Here is a 26,560-nt window from a genome sequence, read left to right on the forward strand (position 1 = left end):
ACTATGCTGAACCCACTCTGTTGCCTCAAAGAAGGTGAATACATTGTCTAGGATACTCCTATCCTGGACAAATCCTGTCTGTGTATCATGGATGATGTTTGGCAGCACGGGGCGTAGTCGCCTATCAATCATCTTTGCCAATGCCTTATAGGCCACTGATAATAAGGTGATCGGTCTCCAATGGAAAAGCTCCAATCGGTCTCCCCCTTTTGGGAGAAGACTGATGAGGCCTGCCGAAAGGCTCCTTGGCATCTGTCCTAAAGTGAAGATCTCTTGGAAGGCCATCAGTAGGGGGTCCTTCACCACTTCCCAGTAGGTAGTAAAGAAGGCCTTAGAGAGGCCATCCTCTCCTGGGCATTTCTGCCCGTCCTGTGTATGGAAAGCCTCCTCTAGTTCCTTCTGTGTGAAGGGGGCTAGGAGGGGGTGTCCCATCTCCTCTGTGACAAGGGACGGGATGTGATCCCAGACCTGATGCCTACATCGATGTCCTCTAGCTGAGACTGTCTCCTACTAGAAAAGGCGCTTGTAGTAATCAGTGGCAATCTCCATCACCTTGTCTGGGCTTGAACGAGTCCTCCCATACTGATCTCGAAGGCTGCGCATCTGCGCTCCTAAGGTGCAAGGCTGGTGCACTTGGAAAAACTCCCTGCACATCGTGTCCCCTTTCCCTGCCCAAAAAGCTGCTGAGGTGCAGAAAGAGAACTCAGAGCGCCTGTCCTCTAGGCCAGCAATGGCTGCTCGCGCTCTCACTTCCTGTGCGTGGAGGGTGGGGTCCCCTGGTGCCTCCTATAGTAATCTCTGCGTGGCTGCAAGGTCACGCCGGAGCGCTCTCTCCTCCTCCCAGCTCTGCTGCCTGGCCTGTATGGCTGCCTATTGGCAGATTCTGCTCGACTCGGCTAGGACCTCTGCAACCTCCTCTGCAATCCGGTCCCTCCTGCCCCACTCCCTAGGCCAGAGCTGCTCTATCTGCCTCATCACCTCCTCCCTCCTATAGATCGAGTCAGGGATCCGACAGGATCGAGTGTCTAGGTTAGATGCTGGGAGATCTAGTGTCAGGATAACCGGGCAGTGATCAAACAACGTGGTGCCTGCCGACTGCCCAATCTGGCCCCCACAAGAGCCTCCCCACTCTCCCACATAAAACCAGTCCAACCGCTCCAGCAGGACTCCACCTAGCCGCTTGTATCCCCAAGAGAAGTCCAGCGACCTCTCCCTCCTGTGGAAGGCAGGGTCTCTCCAGGCATCATGTGCACCTACTACCAATAGAAATACCTCCCATGCCTCTTGCTCCTCCCCGGTCATGCCCTGATAGTTTCTGCCTCTGCCCTGCTGGTCCTCCAAAGCCTCCAGGTTGTTGAAGTCTCCTTCAACAATCCAGGAGTCCACCTCTGGGAGTCCATCCGCGATCTCCACCCAGAACCTGCTACATGCCCTAACCTCCGTAGGGACATAGATGTTGAGGACTCCCAGGCACAAGTCCCCAATATCCAGTCTAATCCATAGAACCCTCCCTGTCACTATTGTCCCGTGGTCTCGTACCCAAGCGGTGAGACTCGGGCCAATAGAGGTACATACGCCTCCACTCCTAGCGAGGATGCCTATGGCGTGCTCTCAGTAAGTGTGTGAGCTGCCCGGAATTACCTTCCCTACCCGCTGGGCCTGGGAGGGGGTGAGCTTGTACTCCTGTAAAAGTAAAATGTCGATCCGTCCGGCAAGGGCAGGCTGCAACTCCTACCGAACAATCAACTTCTTGGATCCACATGCCCCACTGTAGTGGAGGCTATTCACATTCCAAGATGCAAGGTGTAAGCTCATGGGGAAACCTGCGAATGACCGAAAAGACATCTGTTCGGTGTGGAAGCTGCTGACAAGGATGAGAAACTATGGGGCATGCAGGTACGCTTTGCCGCAGGTCTGGATGGCGAACTCCAGTCCCCTATGGTGGCCCTCGACTGGACCATAGGGATGATAGATGCTCCAGGTGGTACAATCAGTGCATCTATCAGCCACGCTAAGAGTCATGACTCCGTGCACCGGTAGAAACGGGCCGTCCATGCCAGGGGCCACTTGATCACATCCCTCGGAGCCCTCCACTGTGGAGGGGCTCGAAAGATAATGCTCAAGTGTGGGACCTCAGCACCAGCCCACCAGTTAATGTCCATCATGCTACCAGGCCATTGCTGTGCAAACAGTGCTTGTCCTTCTTCCCCCATCCACTGGGAGATGCGGTCGGCCACCTGACTCTTCAACTCCTCCTCTATCTGTGTCGTCGTCCAATCCCCTGAGTGAGAGAACTGAAAGAAGAAAGAGTAGTTTGGTCCATCCAATGGTGCTAGTAGATGGACCTTGCCCCTCCTTGACTTGCGAACCACGAAGATCCCCAACTCTAGAGATAGTGGAAACACTCCGCGCTCCGCAACTCTCAAGTAGGACCACGGGCCAGTACGGAAAAACTCTTGTGGCAATAGCTATGCCTATCTTGAAAAGGTGTGACGGGCAACAGGGACAGATGAGCTAGTGGCTGTGTGGGAGGGGGAAGACTGTTGGTGCAAGGTAGATGTAGACGTGTGTGGCTCATCCCCTCCTGTGGGATGAGCGGGCATGGATCTAGGGGGGATTACCTGCAACAGGTGCAGATCAGGGGGGGTGCTGGGCAGGGGAGATGGTGGGGAGGGAGAGGGTCGAGGGATGGTGGGATGGTCGAAAATGTGTGGCAGGTGTAGGGGGGGATGGTGGCCCTGGGAGGGGGGGCTGTGGACCAAGGTCAGTGGGGGGAGCCTGGGAGATGGTAGAGGGTGGGTGTGGGGGCTATGGGATCTCAGGTGGGGTAGTCTGTGGCGCGAGTAGTGGCTGTGGGGGACTACGAAGGAGTGATGTCCAAAGCCATGGCAGCATAGGCACTGCCCTGGTTGCCCAGTCACAATGAGGTGCTGCCTAAAGGAGTGACCTCCAGCCTCAATCTCCAAGAACTTTGGTATACTTTTGTGTCTTTCACGGCCACTCGTACCTTTGGGACTCCTGCAGTTATCACTGCATCCGCAAAGGAAGCAGGGAGAAGTGTGCCAAAAAGCCGTCCAAAGTCCTCAGTATTCTACCGCCAGTCCAGGAAACAGTAGGGTGACTGGATGTCTGAGAAAACTGTTGTGGAGCGCAAATGACTCCACTGTGAAGCCGCTATACCAAGGAACCATGTAGATGACCCCCTTCGTGGAGGCATAGGGCGAGCTCTCCACCAACTCACGGGCTGCGTCCGCAAAGGTGAGTCGAACCATGAAGATCCCTCGGCCCATTAGCACTGCCTCCAAGATCTGCGCTGTGCCAATGCGCAGCGTGGACTGGAGCTAGTCCCACAGTTGGGCTCTCGATGGGGAGTGTCCAATGACCTGACCAAAGATCGCTATCTCTTTCAGCTCCAACTCTGTAGCCGGAACAGCTGAGAGCTGTTTCTCAGAGAGAATGATGCGCAAGGTATTTGACTAGGGGGGCACTTGTAGAATGCGCGGTGTCTGACCAGAGGTTCCCATTGCGCATCCTGATTGAGAACCTACCACTCACGCTACTGCGCTGTCGGGGGGGGGAAGAAGCTTGTTTGCACGATGGGGAAAGTGTTGGACCCTGCTGTAATCCAGCTCGTATCGAGGCGCCGGGGGGGGGGGGGCAGTGAAATAGATCCTCACACGGAAGGGCACATTGCGGGTTCTGGCGGGTGAACAGGTTTTCGAATGGGACGGTAGAATCGTGTCTGGAGCGGGGGAGACGAGGCGCGCAGGGGGGGGGGGGGGGGGGGGGAGGGAGGGGCAGATGGCTTGGTGTCAAGCAAGGACTGGCGGGGGGGCGCTCAGAGAAGGACGGAGGGGGAGTTGCTCTGCGCGCTGGGGGGAAAGATGGGGGGCGCAGGCAGTGCACGCCACGGGTCAGCCGGGAGGCGCACTGGTGATGTTGGGTGAGATGGAGCAGCGCGCAATGGTAGGAGCAAGTATGTTTTCCATACCTCTTTTACTGGAAGAATTGTATATCATGGAGGATATGTTGCATACATATATCTCTCATAGACAATCTAATTAGGAGCATTACCTTCCTTAGATTGAGTTTGCTTATAACAATGCTAAGCATTTTGAAAGGAAGGGTTGAGTAAGAATGAGGGTAGAAGCAGAAGAAAAAAGTATTTTTTGTTCAAAACGCTTAAAATGTCCTAAAAATCATTTCCAAACACTATCCACATACATTAAAAAAATGTTCAATATGACTTTACTAGAGCATATCACATTCTTGGAGATTCGAGCTCCATATTAGAGTGCAATTTTTTATTGTGCTATCTATTGCTCCTCTGTTTCCTCAAACTATAATACATATTTCTCTTTCTATCTTTCTACTTACATCTCTCTATTGAAAATTACATTGATTTTTATCAGATTGTGACTAGCTATCTTGCAAGTGGTATTGGATCAAGAAGAGAGAGCAAAACCATATGTGGAAACTCCAACAGTCACAATATGTAACCTACCTTCCCTTATTCTATTAGCATAGTAAGAATAAAGAATAAAGTAACAGTGATGAAAGACCACCATCTGTAGTGTATGTGTGGCAATAAGTATAAGATAAATATAGGCAGCTAGGCACAAGTAGCCTTTAATCCCCAATAATCTCCTACTTAAAGGCCAATGTGCTTAAGTGAGGAGGAAACGAAAAAAAATTTGACAAAGTACAATGTGTACATATAAATACAAGTGGATGAGGAATAAACATCATCTAATACTATGCCCATCATCTTTCTAAGGAATGCATAATGTTCCATTGGGAGACTTTTAGAGCAAATAGATAGAATACTCATCTGTAGAGATCTTGACCAGCAGTATTTACTTATCCTCAATCACCTCTCTTATAAAGTGGTAATGGACGTTAATATGCTTGGTCTTCGCATGAAAGACCAGATTACGTGCCAATTGGATAGCACTCATGGAGTCCAAATATAATGTAGGAGTTATATCTATGATATCAAAGTCTACAACCAAGCAGCTTAACCATAGGGCCTCCTTGCAAGCCTCAGTGGTTGCAATGTACCAAGCCTTGATAGTAGACATGGTAGAGCATTTTTACACCCTAGACATCCAAGAAACAACATCTCTAACAAAGATGAAGACACAACCTGAGGTGGACTTTCTACTATCTGCATCTCCTACATAATCAGAGTCTACATAATCCATGATCCTATGTCCTAGCCACCATAGAAAAGGTACAAGTCTATAGTACCCTTAAGATATCTCGTGATACCCTTCACAATGTCCCAATGTCGCCTACTAGGTGTCACCATATAAGATCCACAACTCCTACTGCAAATGCTATGTCAAGTCTACTGACTATCATGGCATACATTAAGCTGCCTACTATGGATGTATGTGGAATCTTGGCTATCTTGGCTCTCTTATCATCTAATAGGGTTTTAGGCTATATCATTTGACATGGGTTTACTATCCTGTAGAGATAAGGCTTTTAGTCAAAGCCAATATATGGTGTACATCATGTGTCACCAGGTCGTGATACTATTTACAGTTGATTTTCTTATTTACTTATATAAATATTTTATTTTTCTTTTCTTTTGTTGTTGTTGCTTCTTAACCCCAAAGTTCTCTTGGAATAAGCCGGATCTTGGCATGGCCAGAAGAGGCAGTCATTGGGACAAATTAGACTAATGGTTTGTTTGAGCCTTAGGACCGGTTCCATATTGAATGGATACTGAAGAATAGAATGCCAGTGGTTTGGGAACTGTGTGCTTAGCCATTGGAGATGGTGCAGGACAATGAGCCTGGCCAAGACAAAAGATGCACATGTGAGAATGCTCACGGAATAAAAGTTGCCATAACTAAGCCACATTATACTTTTTGATGTGGTCACAATGATAAAAGTTGCTCAGAACATCTTGAGGAATGCAGGGGTCACCATCCCTAAAATTTAGGGAGTTACTATTTTTAGACCCCGGAATCTGTTCACGTCATTATCTTCGTTTTTGCATGAGGATTAATTCTTTGGCCTGTGCCGAGGTCAAATTTTGCACCGATCATGGAGAATTTTAGACCAAAAGGTTTAAACGGGAAAATTGTTACATGTATGCCATGTGGCACAAATTCCCGAGAGAGAGAGAGAGAGAGCATTTAAAAAAAACGTAATAGGCATAAGGGGCAAATGGAAGAATGAAGTTTTGAGGAGCTGAGGGCAGATTGCTACAAGCAAAATCGGCCATGGAGAGTACTTCTACGTCTCTGACTCAAGTACGGAGGTAGAGCTTGCTCCCTCTAATCAACTCTCTCTCTCTCTCTATTCTCAAAGAAAATGCTTCGCATGATGGGCTGATTCCATCAAAGGTATAATTCTATGTTTTCTCTGAAATTCTACACATGAATCATCGAGTATTGGTCACAGGACATGCTGGACAGCAAGAACAGTGAATTTAGAGATCTGTAGACTGTAATTCTGCACATGAATCATTGGGTTTTGGTCACATGCTGAACAGTAAGAACAGTGAACTTTGGACATGCTGGACAGTAAGAACACTGTGTTGGACAGTAAGAATAGTGAATTCAGGACATGCAAGACAGTAAGAAAAGTGAATTCAGAGATCTGCAGACTGCAATTCTGCACAGGAATCATTGAGTTTTGGTAACAAAAAATGCTTTCCTAAAAGGGATGTCGATCTCGACATGCTGTATTGTTCTTATGCAGCTAGGATTTACTCAGAAGAGATGAAAACCAACTGTTCACAAGTTATGTATTTTAGAACATAATAATTTTTTGGTAGTTTTCCATCTTTTAATTGATAAAGAAATACCAAGAAGGGCGCCGGTCTTTGAGGCCAATCTGGTGTTGAGCGAGGGAGTGAGGTCTCTGCTTATGTGTGTGTGTGTGTAAAGACCAGGGGTTATAGGCAAAGGAAAACTTCCTCATGAAGAAGAGAGTTCTTCTACTCGTAGACACTGAAGAGAGAGTATTGGTACACAGGTATCAGCACCTTCTAAAACAAACATTGAACCACAAGATGAGGAGCAAGAATAGGAGGACTTGTTTATGGCACAACTCCTCCCTATGGTTGGCTCTTTCGAACAGCTTGTAAAGAATCCTCAAATGCAAAAAAATTTGAAGTCACATAATGAGGATTCTCACGCTGAGTCATCACATCATACCATGGAGCGCTCAAAAAGGAAAACTTCTAATGTGCGTGAGCATGTGAAAAAGACACCAAACATGGAGACAAGTCCAATGCAACAAGAAGCACGAGCATTGGACCAGGGAGTGAATGGTCAAGCCAGTAATGCACAAGTGGCACAGCAGAATATTCCTCCTCAGTTTGCTACCTATCATGGTTACTTGGATGGTGGGTCAGTTTTTCAAGCAATGGCTGGATTACCCACCGGTTATCAGGGATACTTGCCTAGAGGGCCACCAGGAATGATGCCTATTGAGGCAATGAGCCCACTTTATGCTAATATTGGTCTACAACCCAGTTATCAAACTCTGTAGAGTCCTTATTTGATGCTTGGAGTACAAAATGCAGCCACTGGTTTTTTTCAGCCTAGTGGACATATGGCAGCTAAGACATGTGAAATGAATGCTGATAATGCGTGTAAGGGACTCCCCTTTTGCAGCCACCTGTCTATGACAACTTGACACCAAAAAGTACAAAGCCTAAAGACTATAAAGAGAGTGGTCAGGCAATAAAGTTTGAAACCTTCAGTGGTATGCAAGATAAGCTGAAAGCTTTGACATTTATACAGCAATTTGATGCAGCTTACACAGGAGGAAATTTTATTGAGACTTCTAAGGTACGGAAGGCTGCAACTTTTTTGAAAGGTAATGCTTTGCAGTGGTGGAACATATTGTTGATGCAAGGATATGCACCTGCCACTTGGGTTCATTTTAAACAATTGTTTGCAGCCTCATGGTTAACTAACATGTTTGAAGTAGATGTCACGACTGCATAGTATAAATTGGACGCGGCAAATTGTACGGATTTAGAAGAGTACAATAAGAAATTTTGGGAAGCACTTTTGCCCGTGAGTTCTTACAGGACAGTGCCCCTGTTAGAACAAATTGAAAAGTACTGTTGCGGCTTGCCCAAAGCCATCAAGGATTATTGTACGAAGACTAGGGTTACAAATATGGTACAATTAATTGAAAATGTTGATATGGCAAATGCATTGTTGAAAGAAAAAGCTTTGAAGGCACTAAAAAGAAGGATTCTCAGTTAAGCAGGATCCTAGCAAGAAGAAGAAGCAATTTTCAGAAAAGACCAGCTTTACAAAGAAGTCTTTTTGGAAGAAAAGATTTCAACAACAACCTCACACTTCTTTTAAACAGGGTAAAGGACAAAAGAGACCACTTTTTGGCAACTCATTTGAAGAAAGAAAGGCTTTAATGATGGCTTGTAAATGCTTTATATGTGAACAGAAAGGCCATATTACTTCTAAGTGTCCATAGCAATCTTCTAAAGATGCGGAGGATAAAGATACGCCAAGTAAAAAGAAGCCCAGCATTGGCTTAGTATCTGATATGGTGGGAGATCAATCAGTTGATGATGCTACAAAATTGTGCAGAGCTTGGGGAAAGATTAGAGATTCCACAGTGCTTATTTTCTTTGATCCAGGAGCTCGTGCAAACTTTATCTCACCGCCATTGTGACAGCTAAGCTGGGTATACGTCCCGAGGAAATGGGACGAGTTGGACAAGTTGATTTGGCATGCCCAGGATATACTGAACCTGTCACCCCCATTCTTGGCAAACTTTGTATGCATATTCAGAGCTATGTGGACACAGAGGAGTTCCATATTATGCCTTTAGAGGATTGTGATGTTCCATGGTGCCACAGGAAGCATGTTATCTTGGATACTTACAGCAGAATGATTACTCTTGTACATAAGGGCAAGACTCATGTGTTAGATGTGAAGCTTAAAGGACAATTTGTCCCAGTTGTTTCTGCTTCTGCAATTACTTCTGTAATGAGAAATCATATTTTTGCGTACTTGGTTTTTGCAAAGCAAGTTAATGAAGTTGACAGTAATGTGTCTGTACTAGATGAAAGTAGAAGGGCTTTCTTGGATAAATTCAATGATTGTTTCTCAGATTCGTCACCAAGACAGCCCCTGAGAAGCCTGAAGATCATACCATAGATCTTATTCCAGGGACTAGTCCGCCCAATAGGCCACCGTACAGGGTCAGTGCAGCACAGTGCAGCAGAAAGAGATTATAATACAGGTTAATGAGCTTTTAGAGAAGGGACTAATTCAGCCCAGTAGTTCTCCGTTTTGTTCACCTGTTAGTTCAGAAAAAGAACGGCTCTTGGCGAATGTGTATTGACTACAGAGCCTTGAATAAGAACAGATCAAGAATAGGTTTCCGATTCCGAGGATAGATGACATTCTTGATCAATTACAGGGAGCAGGAATGTTTAGCAAGATAGATTTGAAAAGTGGGTACCATCAAATCAGAATCAAGCCAGAGGATATCCATAAGACTGCTTTTAGAACGACATTTGGTCTCTATGAATTTTGAGTCATGCCATTTGGATTGACCAATGCTCCTGCTATGTTTAACAGGATGATGGATAGAATTTTCCGTCCTTATCGAAATTTCGTTGGCACATTCTTTGATAATATGATTATCTTTTGAAAGAATGAAGAGGAGCATAGAAAATACCTAGTTGCAATCTTTAATGAGCTTAAGCATAACAGATTGCTCATTAATGGTAAGAAGAGTGAATTCTTTTTGGAAGAGATTCACTTCCTTGGGCACATAGTTTCTAAAGATGGTGTGAAGATGGATCATGCAAAGATAGAAGCAATTGTCTCTTGGCCGACTTGAAAACCGTTCATGATGTCCATAGTTTTCTTAGCCTATGCTCTTACTACAGAAGATTTGTAAGACACTTTGCAAAGATTGCTTCTCCTTTACATGCGCTTGAAAAGAAGGATGTCAAATGGCAATGAACTGACAAAGGGAAAAAGGACTACAGATTCAGTATTTATTTTGCATGATCTGTCTAAGTCATTCCTAGTGCAAAGTGATGCATGTGGAAATAGCATTGGTGTTGTATTAATGCAGAATGGCCAAGTTGTGGCATACGAGAGTAGAGTACTTTCTATCATTGAAAGGACTTACCAAATTTATGAGAAAGAATTATTGGTTGTGATCCATGCACTCTCTAGTTGGAAGCACTATTTGCTTGGTGCTGATTTTGTAGTGCAAATGAATCATCAAATACTTAGATACATTCTCACACAGGCTAAATTGACAGAGAAACACATGCGTTGGGCGAATTTCCTATCTATGTTTCATTTTCAGATAGTGCATATGGAAGGCAAGAAGAATGTAGTTGCAGATGCTTTATCTCGCAAACCACAGGTGTCAGTTGTTTCAATTCCTTATCACCATGAATTGGATGATATGAAAGAGCAATATGCTGATGACGAAGATTTCTCTGAAATCTATGAACAGTTGATCAATGGCCAACATCGTGATCATTATGTGTGCAAAGAAGGCTCTATCATGATGCATGGAAGACTATGCATTACAAAACAGTTAAGGCCAAAAGTTTTATCGGAAAGTCATGCTCCACCGTATGCAGGACATCATGGTATTGATGCTACAGTCAAAGCGATAGAGACTTTCTTCTATTGGCCAACCTTGAGATCTAATATTGATGCATATATCAGATCTTGCCTTGTATGCCAAAAGGTCAAATTTGATAGACAGAAGGCACCAGGGTTATTGCAACCACTGCCTATTCCAAAAAGGCCATGGGAAAGTATTGCCATGGATTTCATTTTTGATCTTCCAAGAACTTCTTCGGGGAATGATGGAATCTGGAGTATCATTTGCAGATTCAGCAAACAAGCACATTTCATTCTTGAAAGGAAAAAAATTAAGTCAAAACACATGGTAAAGATATTTATGCAAAATATCTTCAAGTACCATAGAATGCCATGGTCAATTGTGAGTGATAGAGACCCAAGAATGACTAGCTTGTTTTGGAAAGCATCGTTTGAAAACATGGGCACTACGCTGAAATTTTCATCTTCTTTCCATCCACAAACCGATGGACAGTCTAAAAAAGTAAATTCAACTGTTTTAAATCTATTGAAGTGTTATGTTTCAAATCATAAGACTTCTTGGGAACACTACTTGCCATTGGTTGAGTATGCATACAATAGTACGGTGTACTCATCTACTGGAAAAGCACCTTTTGAGATTGTGGAAGGTGGAAAGAAATTAGCTCCCATTTTGTAGACAAAAGATAACATCTTTGAAGCAAATCATTATGTAAAAGATTGGAAAGAAGCATATAAAAATATCAAGTATGCCCTAGAAAGTCACAAGCTAAACAGAAAAGAGCTGCGATAGTCATCGTCGGGAGCTCTTGTTCAAAAAGGATGATTGGGTCTTATTGCGTTTTGAAAAGGCACGTTTGAGAAAACAAAAGGGCAAGGAACATTTGTTTCCAAAGCTAAGTATGCGTTGCTATGGCTCTTTTCAAGTCTCAGAGAAGATCAATGACGTAGCATATAGGCTGAAATTGCTAGAGAATTGGAAAATTCATAATGCATTCCATGTGAGCCTATTGAGGCCTTTTATCGGTGAAGTGCCAGAAGATATGGTTCAAGAGGAACAGCCTGAAGTAGAGGAATTAGATGAGATTCTAGTTCTTAAGCAGATCCTAGCACATAAGGATAGGAAAGTGAAAGGTAGAGTTATAAGAAGATTTTTTGTGAAGTTCAAGAACTATTCACCAATAGATGCCAAATGGATGGAAGAGGCTGAATTGGCAAATTCGTCTCATTTATTACAACTTTACCAAGAAGCTTTCTTACTGGAATCTACAGTGACTTAGAATGCTTTTTGAAGCAATATACATTCTCTATTGTACAGTTGAATACTGCATCTCATTGAATAATGCACAATGTATGGTTTACATTTAGCATTAACATGTGTATCATTGAATAAAATCTCAATGCTTTGAAGTTGTATTTGTTACACTTCAGTTGAATGAATATGCATGTTGTGACGCTAATAGTTCGCGCATACATGCTATCGCCCTGTGTTGCATCTGGAAACATATATATTAGAAAGGCTCCTAGTAATCATAGTTGGATACAAAATGTAATCCTCCACCTATGTGAGACTTGAACTTGCAATGATACAAATGATAGTGGGAAAACCCCTACCATCGCCCTGTGTCATCTGTTAGCAAGTGATACATGCGTTGGCACCAATAACATGGAGAATCTTGTTATCGTCTTGTGTCATCCGTTAGCATGTGTGGCATGCAATCAAGGTCACTTGCTTCTTTCAAGAGGGGAGTATGTCACCAGGTGGTGATACTTTTTACATTTGCTTTTCTTATTTACTTATATAAATATTTTATTTTTATTTTCTTTTGTTGTTGTTGCTTCTTACCCCCATAGTTCTCTTGGAATAAGCCAAGATCTTTGCATGGCCAGAAGAGGCAGCCATTGGGATAAATTGGACTAATGGTTTGTCTGAGCCTTAGGACCGGTTCCATATTGAATGGGCACTGAAGAATAGAATATCAGTGGTTTGAGGATTGTGTGCTTAGCTACTGGAGATGGTGCAAGACAATGAGTTTGGCCAAGACAGAAGATGCACATGTGAGAATACTCACGGAATAAAAGTCACCGTAACTGAGCCACATTACACTTTTTTATGTGGGCACAATGATAAAAGTTGCTCAGAACAACTTGAGGAATGCAGGGGTCACCATCCCTAAAATTTAGGGAGTTACTATGTTTGGACCCAGAATCTGTTCGCGTTATTATCTTCGTTTTTACACAAGGATTAATTCTCTAGTCTGTGCCGAGGACAAATTTTGCACCGATCATGGAGAATTTTAGACCAAAAGGTTTAAACGGGAAAATTATCACATGTATGTCATGTGGCACAAATTCCCAAAAGAGAGAGAGAGAGAGAGAGAGAGAGAGAGCATTTTAAAAAAACGTAATAGGCATAAGGGGCAGATGGGAGAATGAAGTTTTGAGGAGCTGAGGACAAATTGCTACAAGAAAATCAGCCATGGAGAGTACTTCTACGTCTCCGACTCAAGTATGGAGGTAGAGCTTGCTCCCTCTGATCAACTCTCTCTCTCTCTATTCTCAAAGAAAATGCTTCGCATGATGGGCTGATTCCATCAAAGGTATAATTCTGTGCTTTCTCTGAAATTCTACACATGAATCATTGAGTATTGGTCACAGAAAATACAAGACATGCTAGATAGTAGGAACAATAAATACAAAGATCTACAGACTATAATTCTGTACACGAATCATTGAGTTTTGGTCACATGCTAAACAGTAAGAACAGTGAATTCTGCACATGCTAGACAGTAAGAACAATGTGCTGGACAGTAAGAACAATGAATTCAAGACATGTTGGACAGTTAGAACAGTGAATTCAGAGATTTGCAAACTGCAATTCTGCATAGGAATCATTGAGTTTTGGTCACAAAAAATGCTTTCCTAAAAGGGATGTTGATCTAGACATGCTATATTGTTCTTATGCAACTGGGATTTACTCAGAAGAGATGAAAACCAACTGTTCACAGGTTATGTATTTTGAAACATTATCATTTTTTTGTAATTTTTCATCTTTTAATTGATAAAGAAATATCGAGAGGAGCGCCGGTCTTCGGGGCCAATCTGGTGTCGAGCGAGGGAGTGAGGTCTTTGCTTATGTGTGTGTGTGTGTGTAAAGACCAGGTGTTAATTGAAGGAACTACCGCTTTATGTGAGTCATAGACCGGTTTCATCATGCAAGACAAATGAAGTACCAGTAGCAAACTGCAAATGAACATCCTTGATGTAAATAATATCATAAACATTATCATCTCCGAATATCACAAAACGTATCATAGGACAATAGGTATAAAACCAAGCACAATGCGGAGTCACATGGAAAAAAGCCCCCAAATCAAGCAACCAACACTAAGATAAAGATAGCCAAGTGTAAGTCAACTAGACATTAGTTGAAGAAGCAACCAAACTGTACTCATTAGAAATATACTCCAATGCATTTATCTCCTCAATCTTGATAATAGACTTTATAATGCTACGATCATCGGAAGTCTTAGCATTATCCTGTGCTTTTTCCTTGTCTTTTTCTCGCCTATCCTAACGCATTTTATGGCACTATGGCTTAATATGACCCTATTGCCTGCAATAATGATATGTAGGAGATGACTTGGGGCCACGGGATTTACTGCAACCCTGCCCACAAGATCTAGACTTTGATTTGCCCTACTGTGCCTCTCTACCATAGCAGTCATTATCATATCTACCATCATTACAACTACTAACAATTAGTACATGAGAAGTACAAGCTGCATCAATATTCTTTCTATGTATTTCTTCAGTAAGCAAAACACCCTCTACATTCTTAAGCTTACAACCATATGGAGGAGCATTTGTACTTATCATAGTGCAGAAAGTATCCCAAGACCCCAGAAGAGTAACAAACAAGATCATAGCCCTAACATTCTCCTCAAAGGTAATCCCTTGCGAAGTAAGATAGCTGGAAATGGAATGAAACTCATTCAAATGAGAAGGCATAGTAGTGCCTTCCTTATACAAAGATCCATGAGTTTCTTGAGCCAATACAATTGTAAAGTAGGCCTTTGCTTATCATAAAGTTTGCATATTTTCCCCCATAACTTCCAAGCGCCACCCTCAATCTCAATGGCATTAAAGTAAACTTGCTTTAACAAAGACAAGATAATAGTGGACTTGCATAACTCATCAAGATCAACTCAAGCGTCTACATCAAACTCTGCAGGCTTTATTCCGTTAGTCTTCAATGGTCTAATTTGCTTCTTTTGAACCAAACTTTGCCATATCCGAGTATTCTAATAATTAAAGTTGTTGCCATCCAACTTGTCTATGTTGAAAATGGCACCATCCCCAAAAACACTTGAAGTTGTTGCCATCCAACTTGTCTATGTTGAAAATGACACCATCCCCAGAAACACTTGAAGCAGATGCCATTATAAAAGGTACAGGCTGCTGTAATGATAGTAAATCAACCCAAAATCAAATCCAAGAGGCGAGGTGCAATATAATGTATGGCTGTCCACAAAATAAATGCAGTAAAGTACTCAAATCAAGTATTTGATCTCAATAAACTAACTCAAAACGGAATTTAAGCATAGCTGTTAGTAAAACTCTAGTAACAGAGTATGCAACTATAGACAATGACCAAAATACAAAGCTCCCATTGCGAGGGAAGTTTGGGTAACAACCGGGCTAAAAAATGCAACTAGCAGTATACAAGGAGCATAACCACCAAGGTACTAAATACTGTCACAGACCTAGATATGTCAAGTACATAGATACATTTCCAAGCAAATGGAACCATCAAGAATTCATAAAGACCAAATAAAGTTCGAAAAGAAATTTTATGTAAATCTTGTGGTATCACCCTGATTTGGTAATAACCACTCTTCGGACCAATACTGTTGAATACCTTTGAGCCTTCTAGACCATCCAAAATGCCATCAATTCTGAGAATAGGAAATTAATTCTTCCCAATGATTTTGTTGAGGGCTCAATAATCAATGCACATTTAGATTGTGTCATCCTTCTTTTGAACAAGAAAATTTGATAAACAAAATAGTAAGCTACTTGGCTTGATTAGCCAATAATTGAGTAGATCCTCGACTTGCTTTCTAATTTTTTCTTAGTGAGGGTGGCTCACACGGTACGGTGCTATATTTGGAAGAGAACTATCCGAAATAATATCAATATGGTGGTCTTCTGGCCTTTGATAAGGAAGATCTTCCAAAAATACAATCTTTATTATTTTCCAAGAGTTTAAGTTGCCCTTGAATTTCATCATTCATATTATCTTTCATATCCTTTACATAAAGTAAACAACATTGAATACAATCCTACTTGTATATGGCTTACCAGAGGTATGGTATCTCGAGATACTCTAGCATGAATCTCGTATTTCTTGCCTTTGCTAGTGAGTTCTACCTTCTTCTTTTAAGAGAAGATGATTGAGTCTACTCTATGATTCTACGGTATACCAAGAATCACATCACAACCATCAAGGTTTGTGATACAAAAGATATCTTCATTGTTGTAGTCTTGGATTTAAAATTTGAGCTTGTCCATGTAAGGTATCATGGTCTTCATTGTGTTACCTTCATCAGCATTCAGAGTCTGACGAACTCCAGCTGGAGTGTGTATCTCTTATCCTTAATCCAAGCTCTTTAGCCAACTCCAAGAAAATGAAGTTTTCATTTGCTCCAAGGTCTATCAGGAATAGTGCTTGCTTACCTTGCAATTGTTCCCAAGATTTTAATAGTTTGTGCATCTCTAGAGTGTGATTTGTATTTGCAACTTCATCACTGATAGCATCAATTGTTACTTGCAACTTGGACTTGTTATCGTACGCTTTGCTTTGTCCTTTATGTGGGCATTGCTTTGCTATGTGCTTGTTCCTATGAAGGTTGAATACTAGGGGAACGTTTCAAATCCCCCCCCCCCCCCCAGTCCTAATAGCACTCAATGCCCCCCTCAACCACTTCATACCCACCTCCACCTCCACCTCAAGCTAGTGCCCCCACTCTCCCTCTAGCATGCCCCCAAATCCTCAACCTCCACCCAAAAGCGATGAGCCTTACACACTCATATCCTCCTCTCGACATCCACCTAGTGACCCTTTTCTTGATGCTTCCAACACCAACCCATTACCAAGCCACACTTTCAATGGCACACTTAGCTCCTACTAGGAGTTCTATCACTACCATCTCTCCACGTACATGAAAATTTCATGTCAAAGGGAGTTTCCACTTCCTTTGGAGGTTGGAATCTTCATAACCGAGAAGTACTAGAGTAGCAGAGCGCATCTATTGGCCCCTCCCAATGGGCCAAACTACTCATTCCTTTTGACTTTTCACTCTGGAAGATGGACACTAGCCTAGGTGGAGGACATCTTGAGAGACCAAGTATCTAAGCATATCTCACAATGGCTTGAAGAGCCAAAGCTGGAGTTATTTCCAAAGCAATGGTTGAGGTGCATGATGGACATTAACTGGCAGACAGGTGTAGAGCTTTCACACCTTAGTATCCTCCTTATCAGTGCCTTGCCATATGGAGATTACCATTGGATGTGATTGAGTGGCCTCTTGTCCAGGCTGCTCAATACTACTAGACCTTAGAAGTACGCTTAACAAATTGGCTTTTGGGTTCGTCTTCAACCACACCACAAGCAAGAGCTATTCAGCAAAGCCTAGAGTTTCCTCATGTGCAACACCTAGCATCATGGAATGTGAATAGCCTTCACTACAATTGAGCAAGAGATCCCAAGAAGTTGATTGTCTAGCAGGAGTTATAGCCAGCCTTTGTTGGACATACCAATATTCGTCTTCTACAGAGCATAAACTTTACCCCCTCACCAGCAGAATGAGAAAGATACTTCTAGGCAGCTCTCATAACTACTTGAAGTACTCTATTGGCACCCATGGCAGGAGTGGTGGAGTATGTACTTTGATTGGGCCAAGCCTTCTATCCTGTGTGCAAGACCATGAGATACTTGTTGCAGGGGGAGTCCTATGGGTTAGGTTAGCATTGGGGATCCATGCGTTGGGATCCTCAATATCTATGCATCCACAGAGGTTCACGCACATATGGGCTTCTAGTTGGAGATTGTGGCTAGATTGCTAGAGGTGGACTGCTTGATTGTTGGAGTTGACTTGAACAACCTACAGACCTTAAGAATGATCTTGTTCACAACACAAGTTGTAATCACCCATGGTAAGTCCCAGCTGACCTAGAGACAAAGGATCGCACTGAGTCCTCCACAATGGGCTTCATGCATGGCCAGTATGTGAAGCGCACAACCCAACTAGCCACAGAGATTTACCCTCCTTATGTGTCTTCCATGTCTCCCATGCAGGCTTCTATTGGAAGAAAATCCCTCTAGCATTCCATGGAACCAACTTCATCAAACAATTAACAATACGTCAGTTGCAAAGCAGCAACCACCCTTGCTTATCTATCACTGCCACTTCTGCAAACACATCAGCCAAGTAATCTCGTAAAACTGCAACCAAATCCTGCAATGCTGGAGTGTCAGACAATTTTTGCAAATGTCTATTACCATAACAACATGGCCTTGGTCCCAGGGACCAATAACTCTACCCTCCTTATCAAAAGTGAGTCTAGCTTGAGGCTGGACTCCACATCTAGAACATGGTCTCATTATTGGGGCTGTTGAAAGCCACGTTGTTGGGCTCCAATAGGGTTCTCTTTCTCACACGAGATGAAGGTGGAGCTGATGCTTTGGCATGCATGAGTAATGTGTGGTTTTGATGGCCTTGCCTGAGTACCTTGTTGCATAACATTATCCCTTTTTTCCACATTGCAAGAGACCAGTTCTTGCCATTGTGCCTCATATAAGTTCTTATTCTCATCAAATGGATAACCATCGATAGCATTTTTGTCTACCCCTTCTATGGGGCCTTGTGTACTCTCTCACTTGAAGTACCATGGTTGTCCAAACAATGCCCAGCAAAGGCTCCTAACTTCAGCCTGAAATACATAGAATGCATGCTAAGAGGTCAAATGTATGATTGAAAGGGGTGTATGGACCAATGGCCAATACACAGCAGCGGAACATTCTTCCCTTGAGAATCTCATGAAACTCTTCCAGCCATTTCCATAAGACAGCATGCAATAACTGACCATTCAAAAATAAAGGCACCTACTGCAAAAAACTTTTGCATGCTTATGATGACTTAAGCAGGACCTCAAAGAATCCTCTTGGTCCATCAAGGACATATTCCACAACATCCTGATGAAGCAGCATACTATTCAACATTGTCTAATAATGCATCAGTGGAACTCTGCTCATGAAAAATAAAATCACTGCCCTATCATGAAAGCCAGAGTAGACTGCAATACTTTCCTGTGTATCTAATAGTGCATCTAAGACATTTATCGCCCTCTACCTCACTTGAACATACTTTATAATTCTGAGCATATTCTCACAAAAGGGAGTCAGGGGTGGCAGCCACCATGGAAGTATCAACAACTTCCTCTGACATGTTTAGCCCATTTTGTCTTGATAGCTTGATGCAATTACCCTTCATCATCCTCTGAATCTGGACTCATTTTCTGCATGAGTTCATCAAAGTAGGCTACATTCAGGCCTGATTTCATGTCCCCAATCATGTCCAGAGCAAACTGAAATCTGTTCACTACAGAAGACCTGGGCAGAACAGCCAAGTATGCAGTTCTGGCCTGTCCTCTTCAAGCTCTGAATTGTGCAGCTCAATAATCATAATGCCTACAGGATGGCTCAACCACTGAGCTGTGCAACAGCTATTGTTCAAGGTCTATACTAGAATGCTTAACATCTGCTGCTGGTGTGCTTCTGCTTACAGTTCGGCTCAAAAGAACCAGACATTCACTTTAAAGTTCGAAGTTCTGCAATCAGCTCTCTCTCTCTCACACAAAGAGTATGTATATCAGTCACAAAAGAAGTACAAAAGTCAGGACAGGATCATTGAAAGACTGCCTGATGCCAAGAAACCAAATCATCTTTGGTCAAGATATCAACATGTTGTATAAGATCAAACTGCCACTGAAGAAGTCCCTTGAGCTTCGCAACATGACACTGCATGCTTGAGGCAGCATAAACAATGAGCACAGTGTGAGTGACCCAAACATGCCAACAACCCCAAAATCTAAGAAAGTGTAACAGAATCTTCATATGAGGTTGTACCAGAGCATGATATTTAGCCTTACCAAAGACCCAATCAAAAGGACACATCCTAGTCCCCACCACAGCATGCCAATCGTTAGAAAGGAGGGCCCAAATCTTCCAAGAAAAAGCCAGCCCATAAAAACAAGATGACACCCTTCTCATAAAATCTGGAAAATGAACGCAGCACTGCCTTAATATCCATGTTGGTATCCAAGACATCATCCTCAACCATGTCAAAAGTGCATGATTTTGGTGAACATAATCAAACAACAATGTGTTCACAAATTCAAGGAAGTGCTCCCAATCCAACTCTTGAGATTCATCAATATGCTCGTGCATAAGAGCAAACAAGAGTATGTGCCAAGGCAGGAGCCTACTAGCATCCCATAGCTTCTTCCAAAGCATGCTTGGGACACTTGCCAACTACCTGATTATCAGAATAGAGCACCATCTCTTGCATGCAGGGAACTGTTTCCTCTTCTTCATCAACCTCGGAGTCTGGACCAAGGACTGCCACTGTTTGATCAATGAATGCAGAATCAAGTCCAGCCATGTTTGTGGACACAGCCCACATGAAGACTGAAGCTTCTCCCTATCTCTCTCTTTCTGTTGCTCTATCTGGCTGTGTGTAGGGCAGGACAGTGCGTGTGCAGTCTTGCAGGGGAGCGCAGGCAGTGCACAGGGTAGGGCTGAAGGTGGATGCATGTTAGGAGCAGGCAGCACAAAGGGGATGTGCAAGGTGGCTCACAGCAGGGCATGTGTGTGTGTGTGTGTGTGTGTGTGTGTGTGTGTGTGCGCGCGCATTGTGCAAACCATGGCCTGCCCCTGCACAATGCAGGCACATGGCAGCAGGCTGGCAGGCAGGTGAGCGCAAGAAAGGGAGTGCACGAGTAGTGCACCAATCAGGTCAGCGGTGCCAGGGGCCAATACACAGGGGATGGCGGCATCATCATCATCATCATCATCATCATCATCATCATCATCATCATCATCCTCCTCCTCCTCCTCCTCCTCCTCCTCCTCCTCCTCCTCCTCCTCCTCCTCCTCCTCCTCCTCCTCCTCCTCCTCCTCCTCCTCCTCCTGTCTCTCTCTCTCTCTCCCCGCAGTAACGGGCATTTACATTATGAATCACGTAAGATCATCATCATCATCATCCTCCTCCTCCTCCTCCTCCTCCTCCTCCTCCTCCTCCTCCTGTCTCTCTCTCTCTCTCCCCGCAGTAACGGGCATTTACATTATGAATCACGTAAGAAGTACAAGAGTGACGATAGTGTAGTAGAAGAGAGTGCCGTATGCCAAGAGACAAAGGCCCCGTTCAGACAATGGCAGACGGATGCATGCTTTTTTTGCACTGTATGTGAATCGATCTAACGGCTGGCCATAACATCACAAGTTCTTGCTTGGATTGTTGGTTTATGTGGCTAGATAGAGCCCACATGATCTTGGCCAAGGGTTCAAATCTCATGGCTCCTTTTCATTTCAAAAAGGTAATGGGCCTTGTCCCTTACATTAAGGTCAGACATGTATATCTTTGCGCGGAAATCATCTTGACGAATCCCTTTCAACACGTCAGCATCATGAGCCTGCACTTATGTGGCCGTCCGCACAGTCTGAACCGGGCCTAAATCCTCCTTAGGGAGAAAGCCAGTGCTCTCTCTCTCTCTCTCTCATGTAGATGGTGGAAAGATGTGCATCACACACACACACATGTATGTACACATTTACGTACTTGTGTGTGTATCTACACACATTTATATATGTACACACACATATATATACACAAATGTCACACGTGTATGTACACACTTACGTACTTGTGTGTGTGTCTACACGCATTTATATATGTACACACACATATATACAAATGTGTATCTGTGACACACACACTGCAGTTGAAAATGCAGGTCCATCTTTTGTAGGCAGACAAGGTATGTATTTCGTTTTTCCCCCTCATACTGTGTAGGTCAACAGATCTCTTCCGGCCCCTTTGGTTTTTCGGGTTTGATTAGTTCTGACTCTACTATTTTCTTTGTTTACGGAGAAAAATATCAATCATATTTTCAAGTATTCTGGTGCACTCATGCGTTGGTGTGTGTCCTGTTTTTTTGTTACGTGGGCATACTTTTACGTCCACAATCTTTGCATGCTAGAAAGCGTAGGAGTCACTTCTGCATTTGTTTTATCCATTAAACCCCAGATTAAGCGTAAAGCAGAATTAAGTATTTTCTATGTTCCTGGCAAGGACGGTTGGCACTTTCAGGGGTCCCAACCAACTCTAACCGTCACTGTTTTCTTTTGACACAGAATGTTAGTCCCAGGTTTCGACAGCTTACCGACACTGATGACCAGACATTTCAAGCATGAGCTTTATTTCATCGTAGTTTGGTTCTGGCTCCAATGCAATGCAACATAGTCCCGACTTCCTGTGTAGATCTTTCCAAAGAAACACGGTGATATAATGGCACTTTTGAGAATATGTGCATATATTTATCTTTACTATTTATTAGTAAAATATGTGGCACGAGGAGGAAAAGTTTGGTATTCAAGAAATAAATAGGGATTTTTTTAAGGGTAGTACAATCTATTACTTCTATCTATTATTATCTATAATGCACGATTCACGAATCCACCCAAGCTCATACCCTAGCTACATGGCAATTGTAAAATAATCCCGAGCCTCAATCTCTCTCTCTCTCCCTCTCTCTCTCCATAGTGCATCTGCACACAATGCATGTGTAATGCATTAATATGCCTCTCTCTCTCTCTCTCTCTCTCTCTCATTGCACATGCACTACATTAATGATCTCTCTCTCTCTCTCTCTCTCTCTCTCTTCCCTATAGACTCGAGAGCGATACGTACATTGATCCCTCTCTCTCGCCATTGATGCTTCCCTGGTCACTGGCTGCTCAAATTAAAGAGGAGGAGGCAGGCTGCGGTAGTGTTTATTGGAGCTCGTATATAGTACGGCAACCCATCTGGGTTCTTGCAGCAGCTGGCCGATGGGAGCCTGTCGAGAGTGGGACCTGTTTTAATCAGACGAAACGTAGGAAGCAACTGCATCTACAGTGATAGAGAAGGGGCATCAATACCAAAGAGGGTAATCAAAGCTGCAAGAAGCCTTATACAACATCAATGTAGGCTTGTTCAGCTGAGGGAGAGAATTATTTTATGCAGGGCGGTTGATTAAGATGAAAGGTGAGGTCATGATCGTCAAGCAGAGCAGGTTCATAAAGAACTGAGAATTATGTCAGCAGGTCCAACGATACGTAATCTGAACGTCAACAGGTCCAGTGATACGTAATCTGAGAGTTTGTCTGTGATCCCATTCGTGGCACCACTATACTACTACTCCAAATCAATGTGGCAATCTTTCATGTCTGATTCTAGGCCAGCAGGTAATGTCTCATACTCACACGCGCATGTGAAGAAAAACAAACGGAGAGAAGACACTCCTCCATTCAATTTAAGCTTGCCATACTCCTCTATCAGATACTGAAAGTCGTCAGATGAGACCGATATGAGCGCATCCAAGTCTTCCCCTGGCAGCTGATACTTGAGCACCACGGGGCCACCATATATGTGGGTCTGTTTACGGGAGTTGAATAAAGTAAGGCGTCTTTTGAGATAAAGATAGACGCAGCAGGCTTGTCTCAGCCAAATTATCAAATGGAGAGGTTTCGGGTATGCATGATCGAGACTTTAGAGAAGCGTACTTCAATCTCTCCCTCTATTGTTGAATTTTCTCCCTCTCTACCATAGATTCCACCTTGTTTTACTTCCTCTCCATCTCCACCATAGCTTCCACCTATTCTGAGCTTCACCACCCTACCCTCAAATAACCAACCTTGCTCCACCATATTGTTAAGTTTGGAGAATCTATTTTCTCCAATATCCCTCACTTTGCTTCCTCCCCGCCTTTCTTCTACATCCTACAACATTGCAAGTTGGAGATTCTATATAATATGCATCTTCCCCTCACCTTTAACTTGCTTCACATCCTCCCCTATCATTATGTACTTGAGCTACTTCTTCAAAGTCGACACCTTAAAAGGAAATACCCAAAGGAGCAAGTTATGTTTTTTGTTCACTTTTTTCCTTTGGTCAAATCATTAGAATTTCATGGTTTACTCATCAACACTCTCAACTTGGATCTCTTAGATCCTCAACCTGTCATGCTTTCTTGCAGACATGAAGAAAACAAAGTAATTTTGGTGCTACATGTGAGCTAATAGTGTGATTCACGTTGTGATGGCAATTATCACTAAACACGGCCATGAATTCTCTTTTCTTCTTGAGGTCAAGAGCTCCAAACCTTTCCAATCAAAGCTATGGCAAGTTCAAGGAACTATTGATGTGGCAATGAAGAATGGTAAAGGGATGAATACAAAGTCAATGATTAGGCTTACATGTAATCATCTATCTGTGGTCCATACAAAGTAAAATATAGTGACCTAAAGAAAAACATTGGGGGGGAGGGGGGATTCATTGCTTTTGTGAAAGACTCATATCTCTTGTATGAAATGCAAGCAAAAACATAATGGATGACATCATTGCAAACAAGAATGTTTAAGAGGCCTCCAAGAAATTGTAGGTGGTCTTGTGTCATTGAATTTTATATTGACTACTCTAAACAAGTTTTTTTATATTTTGTTGCGAATGTATTCTCTTCTAATTGTGTGAATGAATAATTACTAGATTTCCTTCTTGGAAAATTACTTGCATGCATCGATATGTAAATGTGTTGCTACATCCAGGCAGGATGGCATAAAAACTTCTAGCTTTTAGCATCTTGTTGAATACACAATCTACAAAATTTCTTCAAATAGTGTGTGCCAGGGTTGTACCCTACATTATCTAAGGTTAAGATATCATTGTGATTTGAATGCTAAGAAGCCTCCCAATTCTCTGGGACCACCCTACCATAGGAGGATGGGGGGGGTTCCACCCACCCACTTCCTTTGATAGCTTTAGTTTCCTACTTACCTAAGGGCACATTAGTGGTAACGCATACAAGTAGCTTCCTTAATTAACCTCTTACTGCCAATTCAGGTGATGAATTGGTCACTTGCATTAAAATACTGGACAACACATTCACGACCTTTGCCCAAAGTTATGAGCAGCTAGACCTTGGCCTTCTTGATGAAGCACTTGCTTCTGAAGTCCATGCTTTACCATGCACCTGGGAAGAGTATGAGCTCATGACCATCAAATTCCCCAAGGTTGCAGCTGAGCTTATGCGAATAATTTTGTCCTGCCTTAGGGCCTAACCCTAGGTTCACATTTTTTAGGTTCTCCACTAGTAGCCGTTATGGAGGACAGTGTGCAACTGGCCAGCTGGCCTAGGTTTTGCAAAGCTCAAAAGTATCTTTGATCCACCCATTACAAGCAAGAAGTAGCCCACACAAAAGTTTTGGACAACACATAAAGCATGATATATTGGTATGTTTATAATAAAATAGCCCTATACATGCACTTTCACAATGAGCATTGTATGCTTAAGGGTGAAAAGTAGGTGCCTTTAGAGTAATAAGTTGAGCTAGAGTTAAAACAACTATATCTTCATCTTATCCCATTCATAGGTTAAAATTGTGCATGCATTTTTTTTTTTTGGAGTATACGTTATTCAAGGGAAGTATCTAATCATGCTAGATGATGCTTTTGGATGTAGTTTTTTAATAAGCCATGGGAAGAAGGTTAGCAAAGCATTCAAGAGGAGTATCCATATTGAATGGATAGGCCCAAAGATTCCCTTAAGCTTCATTAGTGACTTGACTAAAAATTTGATATATTTTTCTATCACATTGAATTGGGGATTTTTGTACTAATTTTGAATGCATTTTATGGTCAATAATGGAAGTTGTGCTTTAAAGGCATGGTTTGAAGTGTGTTTCAAATGTGCCTCTCTTAAGGATAGGCATATAGTAATTAAATTCTGAAATTTTTCATTTTAATAATGCTAAGTCTTAAAGTTGTCAAGAGAGAGATCTTCATTACACTTGTTCTAAGTCACAATTTAAAGGTATGGTTTAGTGTGTGTTTCAAATGTGCCTCTCTTAAGGATAGGCATATAGTAAGTAAATAGTGAAAACGTTCATTTGAATAGTGCTAAGTCTTACAGTTCTCTAGGGAAGATCTTCCTTGCATTAGTTCTAAGTGAGGAACTTGTATTATTTACATTACTTCTATTCTACACATAAGTGAGGAACCTGCAATGGAGGTTGCAAGGATTACATTCTTCAAATTTATTGCTTAGTCAAGCTAATCACTAGCACAAGTTATTCCATGTGATTCCTCGATGTAATCATGGATGAGGAGAACAAGACTTGGGTATCAATCAACTACATCCACTACCTCTATGATGGCAACAGCTTGACCCACAAGTGCTTGCACAAGTTTGTACAAAACTTGTCAATTGAGCACTATACAGAGAAAGACCCAATGCTCTTGATCTACGGCAAAGTCTCATATGGTTTTGACATAATTTTATATCCTTGACAAATAGCCCAACATTAAAAGTTGATTAGAGCTTATGGTTATGAACACCCTTTTTTTGCATTTTCATAATTGAAAAAGAAATATGGTCATGGATGACAAAGTTGGACATTTCTTAACTTTACAAAATACTTTTATCATCGTTTTAAGTATCCATTGGATTTAAAGTAGTTATTTCATTTAGAAATCAATCCCTTTAGCTGTTCTTATTATAAAAGTCATCAATAATATCACGAAAGCTCATGGAGGCATATCCATTGTTCACATAGTGAGGGCACATACTCATGAAGGTAATGACCT

The 26,560-nt window shown here is 42.6% G+C and overlaps 1 protein-coding gene across 3 annotated transcripts in view; it reads left to right on the forward strand.

Moving 5' to 3' along the window:
- The window catches only part of LOC148031961 (putative triglyceride lipase), a 248,498-nt gene extending 222,931 nt beyond the window's left edge, over nucleotides 1–25,567 (forward strand). Inside the window, exon 18 of one of the 3 annotated variants that reach the window (XM_087682557.1) lies at nucleotides 25,437–25,567. In XM_087682557.1, coding sequence (XP_087538683.1) covers nucleotides 25,437–25,466 — 30 coding nt within the window. In that variant the 3' untranslated portion in view covers nucleotides 25,467–25,567. Of the gene's footprint in view, nucleotides 1–22,071; nucleotides 22,443–25,436 lie in introns of those variants that run through there. The other 2 variants (XM_087682558.1, XM_087682556.1) reach the window with 2 other exon arrangements.
- The last annotated feature ends 993 nt before the right edge of the window (nucleotides 25,568–26,560 follow it).

Source organism: Lygodium microphyllum, chromosome 8, assembly GCF_053477565.2.
Source record: "Lygodium microphyllum isolate KBCC chromosome 8, Lygodium_microphyllum_v1.1.10, whole genome shotgun sequence".
Lineage (NCBI taxonomy): Eukaryota > Viridiplantae > Streptophyta > Polypodiopsida > Schizaeales > Lygodiaceae > Lygodium > Lygodium microphyllum.